The 15,354-nt window shown below is 49.6% G+C and overlaps 4 protein-coding genes across 4 annotated transcripts in view; 3 read left to right on the top strand and 1 right to left on the bottom strand.

Annotated features, from left to right (window-relative positions):
* The window catches only part of CNB01050 (hypothetical protein), a 3,001-nt gene extending 1,600 nt beyond the window's left edge, over window positions 1-1,401 (top strand). Inside the window, exons 4-5 of the mRNA XM_024656457.1 lie at window positions 1-344; window positions 396-1,401. The exon at window positions 1-344 is cut by the window's left edge and continues 849 nt beyond it. Of these exons, the coding sequence (XP_024512250.1) occupies window positions 1-344; window positions 396-1,343 (1,292 nt within the window). The 3' untranslated portion in view covers window positions 1,344-1,401. The remainder of the gene's footprint in view (window positions 345-395) is intronic.
* A 544-nt stretch (window positions 1,402-1,945) lies between these two features.
* Window positions 1,946-7,644, top strand: CNB01040 (hypothetical protein). Its single transcript, XM_024656456.1, has 18 exons — window positions 1,946-2,242; window positions 2,401-2,539; window positions 2,623-2,723; window positions 2,786-2,842; window positions 2,943-3,816; window positions 3,871-3,943; window positions 3,992-4,498; window positions 4,558-4,875; window positions 4,926-5,079; window positions 5,136-5,267; window positions 5,318-5,509; window positions 5,559-5,585; window positions 5,642-5,825; window positions 5,885-5,947; window positions 6,008-6,609; window positions 6,659-6,798; window positions 6,857-7,124; window positions 7,182-7,644. Exons 1-18 carry the CDS (start codon window positions 2,171-2,173, stop codon window positions 7,443-7,445), a joined length of 4,167 nt encoding a protein of 1,388 aa, XP_024512249.1. The 5' UTR covers window positions 1,946-2,170; the 3' UTR covers window positions 7,446-7,644.
* Window positions 7,645-7,662: 18 nt separating this feature from the next.
* Window positions 7,663-12,910, bottom strand: CNB01030 (multidrug resistance protein 1, putative). The gene is made up of 7 exons (XM_569109.2): window positions 11,945-12,910; window positions 10,623-11,893; window positions 9,099-10,570; window positions 8,879-9,041; window positions 8,684-8,806; window positions 7,958-8,631; window positions 7,663-7,892 (listed from the first exon to the last, which is right to left on the bottom strand). Exons 1-7 carry the CDS (start codon window positions 12,832-12,834, stop codon window positions 7,728-7,730), a joined length of 4,758 nt encoding a protein of 1,585 aa, XP_569109.2. The 5' UTR covers window positions 12,835-12,910; the 3' UTR covers window positions 7,663-7,727.
* A 297-nt stretch (window positions 12,911-13,207) lies between these two features.
* Window positions 13,208-15,348, top strand: CNB01020 (mandelate racemase/muconate lactonizing enzyme, putative). The gene is made up of 12 exons (XM_569108.1): window positions 13,208-13,283; window positions 13,334-13,350; window positions 13,409-13,437; window positions 13,487-13,566; window positions 13,621-13,734; window positions 13,792-13,942; window positions 13,996-14,221; window positions 14,286-14,454; window positions 14,509-14,681; window positions 14,743-14,907; window positions 14,971-15,041; window positions 15,101-15,348. The coding sequence occupies exons 1-12, from the start codon at window positions 13,247-13,249 to the stop codon at window positions 15,285-15,287; spliced, it is 1,419 nt and encodes a 472-aa protein (XP_569108.1). The 5' UTR covers window positions 13,208-13,246; the 3' UTR covers window positions 15,288-15,348.
* Window positions 15,349-15,354: the final 6 nt, after the last annotated feature.

The following is a 15,354-nucleotide window of genomic DNA, read 5'->3' as shown; positions in this document are numbered from 1 at the left end:
TTTCGGCTGATCCAGATCTTCTCGCCGTATTGCACGAGTCTGGAGAGATTTCTCTTTTCCGCCTTCCGTCTGAGCTTGATCTTTCCCGCCCCCAGTCAGATGCGAAGCCGAGCACTGTAAAGATTGTTGAAGGGAAGGAAGAACGTACAGCCAGATTGTGTCGCGTTGCTTTTGCCCCTGTAGATGATGGAGCATCGGGTGCATTGCTTTGTGGAAGATTGACAGGAGGAGGTCGTGTCAAATGGTCGCGTGCAATCTTCGAGCTTCCGGAGGGCGGTTTGAGACCCGTTACGGTTGTTAAAGTCGAGGCTCAAGAATTAGTTGGAGGCTCATCAGCGTCAGAGGTCAGTACGATGTCACTTCTTGTGTGAACCGGTTGCTGATCTTCCTTGCAGAGTGTTCCTGTGCAACGTTTTGTCGCGCCCAATACGGTGAATGAAGCTGCTCCCGACGATATCGACGAGGCCCCTGTCTCTCAGTTGCCTTCTGATGTTAATATGGCGGAACTTTCGCTCGGCGAACGCATGCTTGCACCAGCTTCTCAAGAAGCCGACAGCGGAAACAAACGCGCAGCCACTTCAGCCGGCGTTACCCTCGACGGTCCTGTGAATGCAGCTTCCCTCACTCGTGTTCTCGTCCAAGCTCTCCATACATCGGACCCAGCTCTTCTAACACTGTGTCTGTCCCACCGCAACCCAGTTCTTATTCGCAACACTATCAGAAAAATGCCTCCTCAATTGGCTCTTCCTCTTCTGAAAGCTTGTGTGGAGCGACTGGGCCAAGGCAAGGGCGCCAACAAACGTGGTGGAGGCCGTGGTGCTGCGCAGAACGAACAGCAAGGTCGCGGCACTGTTGAATGGGTAAAGGGAGTGCTTGTCGAACGCGGCTCCATCCTCATGACTATACCTTCTTTACCTGTCCATCTTGCTTCTTTGTCTCAGCTGCTTCAAAATCGACTGGAGCTCAACCAGCCTTTGCAAAGCCTTTCTGGCCGTTTAGATCTTGCTCTTGCCCAGATTACCATGCGTCGCATCGCTGCTGAGCAGGCTCTGGAGAATGCCAAGAACGGTGGACAGAAGGGCGGCGAAGGTGAGATATATGTCGAGGGTGAAAGCGAAGATGAAGATGAGGATTTCATCGAAGTTGGCGAAGATGGAGGTGAAATTGAGGACATTGATATGGGTGGATTGAGTGAGAGCGACGAAAGCGAAGAGGACGAGGAGGAGGATGAAGAATCAGATGATGATCCCCTTGATTCCGGCTCGGACAATGATCTACTAGATCTGCAAGCTGAAGAAGAAAGCGGAAGTGACGACGAGGACGAAAGTGAAGAGGAGGATTAGTAGCATCATTGTAGTATCTTCAATACATTTGCATGTCACATTAGCATTTCCAATCAGATTCTATCGCAAAATGTCTCTTCTCTCATCCGCTCATCTATATATATATCAACTTCTAATGGTACAGGCCCTTCGAGTAGGCAAGCACCACCTTGTTTGGAGTTGAGCCAAGGTTTGTAACAAGAGACGTAGTGAAGCCAGTTACGAGACTTGTTGACATCTTAATGGAGAAAGTTCACTCTACTGAAGAACTGAAGATATCGCAGGCAACAGGCTTTGTAGTCCAACCGCTGTACGTAGGAGCGTTAGAACGCATAAAAAATGATGAGGCACTTTGCGAACGCCTCGCGCGTAAAACTATGAAGTTAATCTCCACCACAATTGTCCAGTCAGAAATTAGCAACTCGAATTTCAGGAATAGAATTAGATTTCCAATTCACGGCCAACTCTATTAATCAAGGCGGAAGTTTTGAAAAACTCGTGGCAATATCTGAAAATTGGGCCTCCACTCGCGCGCAATCAACTAACCAAGTAAATAATCAAATTAGAAGACGCGTCTGCTCAGAGAGTCACGGACCTCCCTCACTTTTCTTGCATTACTACCTTCTTGCATTCTTCATATTGCTAATTGAAGCTACTTTGTAGTAACTTGTTTACTCCCCTGCCTGATCCCTTCAGCTCTATCCGCGTTGTGCTTGTGCCCGCACAGTTTTTTGCTACCTATATCTCGGGCGCAGTTGTCGGAGCAGCGAGGTGACGTTCCCCGCTCGGCATATGATCTTGTACCTATATATCTGTCAAAACCAAGATAATATACAACATCCTACGACATGAAGCTTACAGCCGCGGCTCTTAACAAGCTGGCACGCAAAACGTTAGAACTGGAAGGGGACCCCACGACTGTGAGTGGTCGTATTTCTGTAGTAGCTCGGCGCGTCTTAGTACTAGCCCGACGCGTCTTCGCGGTCATGTTCAAGTTGTAATGTGATCAGTGATCGACTCATCTGCTAGCCCTCCAGCCTGTTCCCATTGCTAATGTGTTTGCTTCCTGTCCCTGCAGCCTGTACCTCCTTTCTATATTGATCTACTGGAGAAACATCTCCGAAAGTGCCCCAATGATACCAACTTCATTGCCGAACTAGCCGAACCCCAGAATCCGACCAGCACCAAGGGTGGGAATGGTTTCGGACTGATTGTCTGTACGTACCAACGCTATCTTTTGCTATACCTCTATCTCCCGGAGCCTCGCATTTGAGGGAAGAGGCGCTGATGGATGTCATAGGTCTGGAGGACCAATGCTGGAAGGAGATCATTCTCAGTGCGGACCCATTCCGAGGCGACGGCGGGCGCCAGGAAGGTTTCGGGTCATTCTGGAACTATCAGGTGGGTGCATCACGTTTGCCGAGCTAGTGGACTAGTGCAGGCACGAGCTGACGGAATCATAGGAGCACTGCAAAGAGAACGAGCATATCAAGGGACGGAACGAGCGATGCAAGAAAATGGTACGTCAAGATGTCTCAGTTGCCATCAGTCTGCTGATCCAAATTGACTCGCTCGTCCTTCCTCACTTGGATGCATCGGTGGCGGTATTCTTGTATATAGGGCATCCCTATTCAGTCTTCTTCCTCCTCTCTCCCCTTGTCTTCCTCGCACGCATCATCCAGCAGGACTTCTTCGACCCTCAATCCCCTCTCTACGCCTGCTTCTTCCAGTAGGACAAACCAGTCTTACACTATGCCCAGCGCTAGCTCGTCCAGCAGCATGTCCAAAAAGACATCGCGTCCTTCCATCCTCGATGCGTTGGCGCCCTCCCCTGCCACAATATCCGTGCATTCTTCCTCCCCTATATCATCCCCTCAAGTCGTCACCACTCCTTCCGGGATGACCTCTGCGGCTCTCAATCGCAATATTGCCCCTCATGTCAAGGCTACCCCCACGCCTGCTAGTAAAAGGATGTCCTCGTCAGACACCCATCGGCACGCGAGTTCTACAAGTGGCTCCAGGGCTCTGACGGCCAGACACTCTTCCAGCTCAGATATCGTGCCAATAAACAGGGTGGGAGACTCTAAAAACGGTGGACACATTGCCAATGGTGGATCATCCACCATACCCACAACAGAATCATTCGCGTCTGATCGGACACCCTTAGCCCCTTTACGCCAAAATGCCAAAGGCACCATTCCCAAACGTGAACCTGTCCGCCAACGTACTGTATCTGGTACTGCCGATAATTACGACGACGATGATATCTCTCTTCCAAGTATCAAAGAGCAGGACAAGGCGTTTTATAAAAAGTTCTCAGCCAAACGAGAGCCAATCGCCGTCGCAGCCACTTCCTCCTCTGTTCTTAACGTAGGTGTCTCTGCGTCTGCTTCAGCCGCTGCAAAATCTTCTGTTACTACTGGCGTGCCTCTGCGCGAATTTTACTCTTTACTTTTGAATGAATTAAAGCAAGGACGAAATGGTTTGGGTATTGGTGAGCTGCTGGATGTTATGTTGAAGTGTTATATCCGTCTAATTCATCGGGTAGATTTTATCCCTACTGAAGACAAAGAACAAAGATACGCCGCAGAGTTGCAACATCTTCTCAAGGCCTTAGCTGCGTAAGTACTCCCTCAAATGATCTCTCGATGTTCACTGAGTGTAGACAGTTTCCAAAATGAAAAGCACAAGTTCCGAATCATCCTTCAGCGGATGAAATTTTTAAAAGATGCTCTTTGCAATCCTAACACTGTCAGAGCCTACATCGGCCCTCCTATTGACATCACCCTTATATTTCCTAGTCTTCGTTTAATCATTGAAAAGGGTCGACTTATAATGATGACTCGGATTACAACGAACACGACTGGGCAACTTTTCAAACTCCCTTGCGGATGCGGCGATGCGTCCCACGCCTGCGACTTCGGAGCTTTCGCCAAAGACTCGAGTATTCTTCATTGTCGAGAGCCTAATGCGGCTTCATCTGGCTCCCAGTTGGCCCACGTAGGACCAGTTATGGCCAGCATCCCAGAACGTACCAAAATCATTGATTCGTTAGCCGGCATCTTGGGCGTTGGTCGTTCTTATACCAGCTACTCTGATGATGACATGTCTGATGACGATGGTCTCCATGATCCCAGACTTATAATGCAGAGTTATACTCATAACGTTGCTGAAAGGTAAGGGCGCCTTCACCAGCCGTTAATTTAGAACTGACTCGCTCCTATCATCCATCTAGTCTCACTGCCTTTTTCAGTGACAATCTCAAAGATTTCCATGCCGATACCGATGTCGACAAGGGTCTTCAGAAACTGGGGCTTAATTCTCTTTCCGATTTTCTACCAGGGCTCAAAATCAAACTTATGCCTCATCAAGTATTGGGGGTCTCCTTCATGGTTGAAAAAGAACGTGATCACAGATATCGAGGTGGACTGAACGGCGATAGCATGGGCTTGGGGAAGACAGTGCAATCCATTGCGACGATGGCTGCCAATCCTAGTCAGGATGCGAAGTGTAAGACAACTCTCATTATTGCACCCCTTGCGCTATTATCTCAGTGAGTCCTTTTTTGTGATCTAGCTTTGGGAGGCTCATTGTGCTCTGAAGATGGAAGAACGAAATTGAAAGCAAGACCACTGAAGGTCTCATGAAGGTTCTTATTTATCACGGCCCTAAAAGGGCAACCACCGCAGCCGCTTTGAAGCAGTACGACGTCGTTCTGACTACCTACGGTACCTTGACATCTGAAAGCGCTTCTGATGTGAGCTACGCTTGGGAAATCTTTATACAACAGTTGTGCTAACCTCGGGACTACAGAAACCATCTAAACACAAGGTCAACTCGGTTGATGTCACTGAGGAAGAAGGATCAGGATCTACACCGGCCAAAATGGTTGGACCACTGATGAAGGTCAAATGGTATCGTGTCATCCTGGATGAGGCGCATCAAGTAAGTAACATGAATCTTCTAAACATATTGGAATCGTTAACACTGTCTAGATTCGCAATAGAAACACACGAGCAACCAAGGCATGTTGGGCCCTTAGGGCTCACCTACGCTGGTGTTTGAGTGGTACTCTAGTAGTCAACTCCCTCGATGACATCTACCCTCATCTGCGCTTTTTGCAAATTTCGCCTTCTGCTCAATGGGATCATTTCCGTGAACACATCTCCAAGCCACAGAAGAGATTTGTCAGTTTTTTTTATCACAAATGATCTGAGCTTACCTTCCCCTTTTTAGCCAAAACTTGCCACAAATCGAGTTCAGGTAAGTCGCTATATCAGTTTACAGTGTCTGGTAAGCACGTCTGACATATGATATAGGCCATATTAAGAGTCTGCTGCATCAGACGCCACAAAGAATCTGAACTAAACGGCAAGAAGTTACTCGAACTGCCTCCCAAGACTACCAGGGTAATAGATCTCCAATTCACGGATGAGGAGAGGCAGATCTACACTGCCATCGAGAACAAATACAGGGTTACCTTCAACTCGTTTTTACGCAAAGGTGGGTGTGATTTTTAAGTGGTCCTTTGATGATTATGGCATGCTGACGGCTTTTCGAAGGCACGGTCATGAAACATTACTCCATCATGTTGGTCATGTTAACTCGCCTACGACAATTGACCTGTGAGCGGCATATTGACCGTTGTATTCCGGACATACTAATGACCTGGCTTTCATCGTTAGGTCATCCTTGGCTTCTGCGACGTAACCCTAACGATATCGGCGATGCACGAGATGTTGTCGTCACCGATGACGATCTTTTTGGTGGTCTCGAGGCTCCCAAAATGGATGACATCTCGGAGCAGGCTCGCGCATCAACATTAATCGGTCAAGAATATGTCGAACGCGTTAAAATTCTTCTTGCAGAACGCACGAAACGCCTTGAAGAAGCTCCTCCCGATGGGATTGATGAAGCTGGTGACTGTGAATGCAGTATCTGCTATGAGCAGTACAGCGACGAACGCATCACACCCTGTTGTCACTCCTTCTGTGCAGAATGCCTGGAAAACATCTTTAACTCGGCGCAAGGTAACGCCGACCTCAGCGATGACGATGTGCAAGCAGGAAGAAGGAAGTGTCCTCTGTGCAGGTCCGTTATCGATAAGGCAAAGATTTTCCGAGCGTCCGCATTCATGCCTGTTGAAAACGATGACCAGGACGACGAAGACGACAATTGGGGATCCCAGGCAGAGGAAGTGGATGATGAAGATGTTGATATCGGTGCGAAGCTGGAGGAACTCAACGATGATGATATGTCGGAGAAAAAAAAGGGAAAGAGAAAAGCCGTAAGTGGAAGGACCGTGGTCATTAAGCGGTTCTGATGTGAAGCTGCAGGTTGATTCTGTCGTGTCGAAGAGAAAGAAGAGAAAGGGCAAAGGCAAGAGTGACGAAGCTGCAGAAGATCAGCTTCAAGCTGTCAATGATGAAGTATCAATCGAGGATGTCCTTCCCTCTACCAAAATGAAGAAGCTTGGGTAAGATACTGAGGAATGTTTCCTGTGCGATCATTACTCATTATATGCTTCCTAACAGTGAACTCATCGACGCTATAATAGAGCAAGATCCCTCGCAGAAGATCATTGTCTTCTCACAGTTCGTTGAGTACATAGACCTTTGCAGTATCTTCCTTCGACGCCGTAACATCCCTCATGCCAAATATGTGGGATCTATGAAACAGGATGAGAGAGAAGACACGATCAAAGACTTTAACCGTCCTATGGAAGAGGATAAGTCACCCAGATGTCTTCTCATGTCACTAAAGTGTGGAGGAGTGGGTTTGAATCTCTGCATCGCCAATCATGTACGTATCAATTTAGTGTTGATTTATTCTTTTGATGCTTACGTATGTTATGAGTAGGTGATCTGCCTTGATCTGGCTTGGAACGCGGCTACTGAAAACCAGGCCGTTGATCGTGCACATCGAATCGGTCAGACTCGTGAAGTCGTCGTCCATCGCCTCGTCGTCGAAAACACAATTGATCAACGCCTGATGGAATTACAACAGCAGAAGCAAGCTCTGAGTGATGGTGCTATGGGTGAAGGGGCTGCTGCGAAGTTGGGCAGGTTGAACATCCAGGATCTGATCAAACTTTTCGGTGTTCGCAATCAGGATGATGAGTAGGTGGGATGATTACATTTTTGCTAATCGCTTTGTGGTCTCCCTTTCTCTTCATAAGGGGACTTGGGACATATATTTATGAGACATGGAAGTGTTGCTGTTGTGCTAGAGTTATTGTTAAATTGTATATAGATATTTCTAATCTTTGGTTTTGAACATTTTAAACCTCGGAAATGATATCCGAATCTATATGCAACCGCATATGTCAAATTCATAAATTGCCAGTTACATCTAGGAGATTTTCATATCGCTGTACAACATTAACGCAAGAGCAACCTGTATAATTTACTCCCATTCTCCCGTCTTCATCAGCTGAGCAAATACCCCTCCCTTCCTAACGAGTTCTTCAAATGACCCTTCCTCCTGTACTCTACCTTCTCCGAGGCAAATGATTCTATCGCAGCGTTTCATGGCCTCGACTGAATGGGTGATGAAGATTGTTGTACGGTCCTATATCCAGATATCAGCGGTCAGATTGATCGAGGAGGATTACGACGTAACACGAATGTACTTGCCTGTTTGATCTTGACAATCGTGTCCAATACAGCCCTAGCGTTGTCGGGATCCAATGCGCTGGTACATTCGTCTAAGATGAGGACCCTGCTTGTTCTACATAACGCCCTCGCAATTTGCAGCCTTTGAGCTTGCCCGCCGGAGATCAAACTGGCGTTTTCTCCGAGATTCGTTTCATAGCCCTGCGGTAGACTCTGAATGAAGTCGTGGATATTGGCAGCTTCGGCAGCTCTGTAGATCTCGGAAAGGGGCAAATTGGGTGATCCATAGGCAATGTTTTCGGCGATGGTGGCATCAAAGAGATTGGCCGACTGCGATACAACAGCAACATGATTCCGTAGCCATACAACATCCGCTTCCCTCAGGCTACGATCGCCCAAGCGAATGTCGCCACCATCTGGCACATATAGCCTTTGCAGAAGAGCTGCGATAGTCGATTTACCGGAGCCGGAAGGACCGACGACTGCAACGCACTCTCCGGGTTTGAACGTAAATGACACGTCTTTAAGAATGGGAACATCAGGCCTCGAGGGGTATGAGAAATTGACATGAGAGAACTCGACGTGACCATTGATGGGAAAGCGAAGTGAACCGATTGATTCGGTGGTGGATTCGCATAGCTGATATATGCGGTTAAAGTCCCGAGCAGCTGCTCGAGCTTTGGCCATGGTAGGGACTGGAAGCTGATCAGCAAACAAACACTCTTGACGATCACGAGATCTACTTACTAAAATCAAGCATACCACTGCCAAAAGTTAGGCTGAACAGTACAAGGTTATATACTTGTAACATCTGCTCGTAGTTCATGCGCCCTTGGAGCATAAAAGCTGAACCGGCAAAGTTCATGAGAGCTAGACGGCATAAGAAGATTTAGTTTTAGAACGAGTTGCTAAATCTGTAACGAGATCGGGCATCGTACTCACCTTGAGCAAACAAAGGCAATCCTCCTGCAATCGCTCCACCCATGGCCATAGCCCATGCCGAACGTGTACCGGTCTTCCTAGCATTACTAGCATCCTCCTCGAACCTTTTTTCAAAAGCACTGTCGAGCGCCATCGCTCGGATCCCCCTGACGTTGGCTACACTCTGAAAAGGGGAAATCAGTCAATTTCGTTGTGGAAACCATTGCAGTATATTGCTTACTTCATAGAACACTCTTCCCACCTCCTCTCTTGCAACTTTGCAAGCCAGCTCGACGTTACCAATGAACCATGAGTTAACCGCCATGAATCCGCCGAAAATTGGACCCAAGGCCAAGCCTATCAGAGTCAACCTCCATTCCACAGCCATTGCCCAAATCAAACCCAAACCGATCATGGTCACCACAGTCACCGCCCTACCGATTACTTGACTCATAATGGTTCTCGCGTCGTCGGCATCTTTGATGAGGATCTGGACCAGTCGAGAGGGCGAGTTGGATGAAAGATCAAAGAATGCCTTGTCTTGCGTGATGAGCTTATGCATGGCGACCCCGCGTACCATATGGGTCCATCTAGCAGAGAGTCCAACAAGGGCATATTCCTGAACACAGTTCGACAGCCCTTGTGCGGCACACAAGCCGAGGACTATGAGACCGTATTTGGTGAGAGAGGTGGTATCAGCACCACCTGCTCCAACGATAGTCATCAGCTTGGAAAGGAAGAATGACCAGATGGGAGTTGTCGCTCCGTGACCGATAGAACCTATACAGCCAAGCAGGAGAAGTGGCTTAGCTGGAAGTGTTGGGAAATAGAGTTTGATGAGAGAAGATAAGCCTGGAACCGGTGGCATAGTGGCTGAGCCTGTGGAGACCTCTTCAACAAGAACGCTGTCGGAAAGGTTGACATCGGAAGGCAGGCCTTTCAAGTCGTCTTCTAGATTCTCAGAGAGTGTTCTTTGCTGCCTTTGCCTAATTGCGCTTATCCTTGAGGATGAATTTTTTTCCATCCAGCCCGGATGAAGCATTCTTCCATCTTGTCCTCGGCTCTCCGCCATCATGGTCCTCAAGCTTAGCCTCGAATTTGAATCGACGACGACGCTTAACCTGCTCACGGGTCGACTCATCTGGCTAGACGGAGGGCGACTGATCGGAGCGGTTATACTCTGTCTGCTAGGGGCACGACTGCCCAGCTGCTCAGGAGTCCATGATAGACGCTTCTGAGCGGGTGTCAAGCTAGTACGAGACTGTCGGCGGTCGACTTGAGAAAGGCGCTGACTCCTGGAGTACTCGTCAAGGATATCGAGATAGACTGCACTATTTCTCTGCATCCCAAGAAATGAAGGAGTGTGAGATCTGACCCTGCTGTCGAGCACCTCTTCATAATCTTCCTCCATGTCGAGGAGTGTGTTGAGCGCATCATGCCACTCTGCGTCAGACGCGACCTCCTTGGCCGGCAAAGGATTGACGGCTTGTTCCGCCGCCATATGGGCAAACGTGCCGTTTGGTTTCTTCATGAGATCAAGACGAAATCCTTGCTCGGCGACGACGCCGTTTTTCATGACGTAGACAAAGTCGTCGGAAACGATCTGTGAAAGGTCGTGGGTGATGACGATGGTGGTCCGGTTATTGCGCCACGCCTTGAGATTTTGGAAGACAAGCACCCTAGAAGTGGCATCCAAAGCCGATGTCGCTTCATCTATAGTTTAACCATCAGCGCCCGGCCAAGAAGGCAGTGGCAAACGACCTACCAAGGATGAGGACGGTCGGGTTTCTGATTCTCGCCCGCGCAATCGCCAATCGCTGTCTCTGTCCTCCACTCAAACTCGACCCACCGGTTCCCAAGATGGTATCATAACCGTCGGGCAAGCTCACCACGAAATCATGAATCATCGCCATTTTACAAGCCTCTACAACTTGTTCACGGGTCACGTCCTCTGGTGCCCTTTTCACGCCTGTCTTGGGATCGGCACCAGCGCCAGCAAGCCCCATAGCGACATTGTCATGCACCGACATATCGAAAAGAATACAGCCTTGCTGTACAGCAGCGATATTTTCTCTTGTGAAATGACCGTTCAAGAAGGGGAAAGATTGGTTATCCATAGTAATCTCTCCTGACGTGGGGTCGTATAGTCGGAGGAGTAGCTGAGCAATGGTGGACTTGCCAGAGCCTGAACCGCCCACGATAAAGGTTGTTTCCCCAGGCGGAATGAAAAGGGAGATATCACAAAGTACAGGATTTTCCGGGCGAGATGGATAGGCAAATGAGATGTGGTTGAAATTGAACTCTCCATGGCATCGAGAAGGTCGAACCCCTTGGAGAGCAAGAGGGCGGGAAACACGCTTGGGGTTCAATGTATTAACCGCAGGAGAGAAGCTACTATCAATTGGAGAGTTTGTAGGGGAGAATGGGTTGCCAGATATGGGTCTGGAAGGGTTAGCTTGAATGACTGTCAATAGCGAAGCGATCGAGTTTTTGCCCTTGGTCATTATGGTGAGCTGGGGGACAACCTGCTGAAGGTACGTGGCGGCAAAGAGACAAGCCCAGAAGCATGTCATGACGGCTCCTGATGTGGCCTTGCCTTCCCGAATGATTTTGGCGCCATACCAGAATCCGAGCACAAACGTTCCGAGCAAGAAAAAGTCTGTCAAGCCTGCGGATACGCCCCACACCAATCCTTGTTTGATCAAATTACCTTTGCTCTTGCTCACCGAGTGCATGAACCTGTTTTCTTCGGCTGCTTGAGCGTTGTGTACTTTGACTGTAGAAATTGCAGCGGTGGCACGCTCGACGTTGGTGGAGGCCTCGGCAAGCACGCGTCGTTCGGTAGCCAACAGAGGCGCGCAAAGGATCTGGGTAACGACTTGGGTAAGGACGACAAGGGGAATGGTGGAGAGGGTAACGAAAGCCAAAGATGGCGATTCAATGATAGCAAGGATGAAGCACAGGACGAAAGTGAATGTGTTTTGAACCACTAATCCAAAGGCGTGGGAAGTGGCCATCCTAACATCATCGGTCTCCCTGCGGTGGTACGGTCAGGAATGCAAGATGAGTACCACAGTGATTACATACCTGTTGAACTTTGACATTAAGCCACCAGCGCCTACGGTGTCATTCTCCTTTCCCTCTCCTTGCTCTTCTTCTCTCATACCCATGCCCATATCATACCACTCCATAGGCTTACCCTGCACACCATGATAGACCTTGGCTCTTAATCTATCTGCCACTGTCTCGCCGTATCTCGTCCACATGACCCCTTTCAAGTAGTTGAAGAGCAAGGCAAGCACGCCGGCGACTGTCAGTTGTATAGACGTGCTGGCGACACCACTGCGGAGGGCAGCACGGTCGGCATCGGTAGCGAGCGAGGTATTCAGGGGATAGGCTGCAAAGATGGCGAAGGCGTTACCGATCACGATGGACATGTAGGGCTGGATGAGTGCCGAGAGAATGGAAAGCACAACCGCTGGGCAGAGAAGCAAGATATAGTCTCTGGTGGTGGTGAAGACAAAGAGCCGACGGAACCTGGGTTTAATAGGCTCAGAAACTGGCATGATGCGATGGGACGTGGCCGGGGATGTTGGAAGAGGGACGAGGCCGAGGTGCCGCTCAAACGTTGAAGCCGGGATGGGCGGCGCATCAGCTGGGTATAATGACCTTCTCCATTGTGACGGAGGCGTGATTTCGTCCAGCATTGGGCCAAAAGAGACTGGCTGGCCGCGTTTTTCGTCTAGGCCAGCGGGAGAAGGGTTGGCGAACTGGTAGCCTGGCGCTGTCTTTTGGCGGCTCCTTCCATAGCCGTAGCCCGACAGCCCGTCGCTTTCCTCCGCCATACTGGCCACAGGCGTAGCCACTGAATGCCGGTCGTGGAAAGGCGAGCCGTCGGACGTGGGCGGCAGCTGGCGTGGTGTGAGCGCGACGAGCTCGACTCTGTCCGGCGACGCAAAGCGGCTGCTGGTGGACATGGGGGCTCCGGCGTAGAGATGGGCCAACGGCTGGGGGGCTTGTATAGGTGCAGAAGAGGCGGGTGCAATTATGGACACTCCATCTCCCCCCCCCCCCCCCGGCTGGATCATCGTGTCTTTTTGTTTTTCGTCCCTCTTTGTCCTCCACCGAAAGAACAAAAGACGGCATTCAGGCACACCAAAAAGGCACAGCGACAGGCACACGGACATCCCCCCATCTCCGCAACTTCTCGGGTAGCCGGACCGACCACGTGACCAGTTCCCGGGCCGTAGGCGGCCCGACCGTGTGTTTTCGGCAAACCCACGTCCCCATACCAGGCCGCCCATTCGGTATTCGCTCTTTCCTCCACATTTAAATACCATACACCCGTCTCCCGTTTCTTCCATCCCCACTATTGCTCCACAAATAACCATGTCAGGCCTCAAGATCACAGAATTCTCCGTCCACGGTATGTCATGCACTGCCCTCTCATGACCACTGGCTAATCATTCGCATCAGATATCCGATTTCCCACCGTAAGCCTGACCTTTTTCTTTTTTTCAACCACCAAGCAGCAGCTCACCTCGTATCAAGAATGTCACTGGTGACGGTACGGATGCCATGTAAGCCATTTCAGTCCAGTCCATAAAGCCCATACTGACAGCACCGCAGGAACAAGGAGTGCGATTATTCCGCTGCCTACATCGTCGTCAAGACGAACTCTGACCTCAAGGGGCAAGGAATGACTTTTAGTATGTAAAAACATCCTATTGCCTGCATAGGAATATTTTCTGACTGTTCTGCAGCCATTGGTCGTGGAAACGAAATCGTCTGCTTTGCTATCGAACAAATAGCTAACCGTATCGTCGGTTTGGACCTTGCCCCCATCTTTGCCGACATGGGCAAGTTCTGGGACTTTTGTAAGCCATCGTTTTCCAACAGGAAAATAGAAACCAGTCGGCTAACATCTTTTAAAGTGGTGGCCGACCCTCAGCACCGTTGGCTCGGCCCTGAAAAGGGTGTCATCCATATTGCTACCGCCGCTATTTCCAATGCCATCTGGGATATGTACGCCAAGCACGCCGGCAAGCCCTTGTGGAAGCTCATTGTCGACTTTACTCCTGAAGAGTATGTCCTGCTGTACTTTTCACCTTGGATAAAATAAGCTAACCGTCAGACAGATTCGTAAAGGCCACCTCTTTCCGATACATCACCGACGCCCTCTCCCCGGCCGAAGCCCTTGAGATCCTCAAGTCCAAGGAGTCTGGAAAGGCTGCCAGGGAAGCCGACGTCAAAAAGAGGGGATACCCTGCCTACACCACCTCTGTCGGATGGCTCGGGTACTCTGACGAAAAGGTCAGGCGATTGACAAAGGAAAGCCTTGCCCAAGGCTTCAACCATTTCAAGGTCAGTGTCGACTTGAGAGAGACGGATACGATCGCCCATTTTAACATCTCTTAAACCTCTTTAGCTCAAAGTCGGCGCCGACCCCGAAGACGATCTTCGAAGGGGACGACTCATCAGGTCCATCATCGATGATCCCGCCAACATGCCTAAAGATAGAAAACCTATCGACCCTGCCTCCATCGCCAACAAGAACGCCGGCCCCACAGGCTGTGTACTGATGGTGGACGCCAACCGTGAGTCACTATAAACCGGAAACCTGCCGCAGAGCTAACTAATCCCTTTATCAGAGGTCTGGGATGTCCCTCAGGCCGTTGAGTACATGAAGAAGCTTGAACCCTTGAAGCCTTGGTTCATTGAAGAGCCTACTGCCCCCGATGATGCAGTCGGTCACGCCGCCATTCGAAAGGCCCTTAAACCCATCAATATCGGCGTCGCCACAGGTGAACACGCTCATAACCGAGTGAGTTAAAAAACTTTTGAACCCACCCTCGTAACAATCCACTAAAACCGACATATGACAGATGGTCTTCAAGCAACTGTTGCAGCTTGACGCTATTGACGTTTGTCAAATCGACTCTTGTCGACTGGGCGGTGTCAATGAGATTCTCTCTGTTTTGCTCATGTCTGCCAAATTCGGGGTACCAGTCTGCCCTCACGCCGGTGGTGTAGGATTGTGCGAGTATGTGGTGAGTATATTCAGCTTCTATAAAGCGACAAAAAAAGAAACTGATCAAAGAGTAACTCTCCAGATCCACTTGTCTCTCATTGACTACATTTGCGTCTCTGGTGATATGGAGCGTAACGTCTTGGAATTTGTAGAGTAAGTGGCCCATTCTACTCCTTGATACAATTGCCCTTCGCTTACCCCCTTTCACATAGCCATCTGCATGAGCACTTCCTCTACCCCGTGTCCATCAACTCTGAAGGTCGATACAATGTACCTACCGATGCCAAGGGCGGATACTCTATCGAGATGTTTGAAAAGTCAATGGAGGACTACGCCTTCCCTGGAGGTGCTTACTGGGCCGCGGTGGCAAGGGGAGAGAACCCTGCCGTTTCACATTAATCATATCTGGTTAGAGTATTATCATTGTACGATAATGTAGATCTGTACGCATGAACCGAGTGCGAAA

This window comes from Cryptococcus neoformans, assembly GCF_000091045.1.
Source record: "Cryptococcus neoformans var. neoformans JEC21 chromosome 2 sequence".
In the NCBI taxonomy this organism is placed as follows: domain Eukaryota; kingdom Fungi; phylum Basidiomycota; class Tremellomycetes; order Tremellales; family Cryptococcaceae; genus Cryptococcus; species Cryptococcus deneoformans.
The sequence above is the reverse complement of the archived record's forward strand: the minus strand, read 5'-3'. Positions and strand labels throughout refer to the sequence as shown.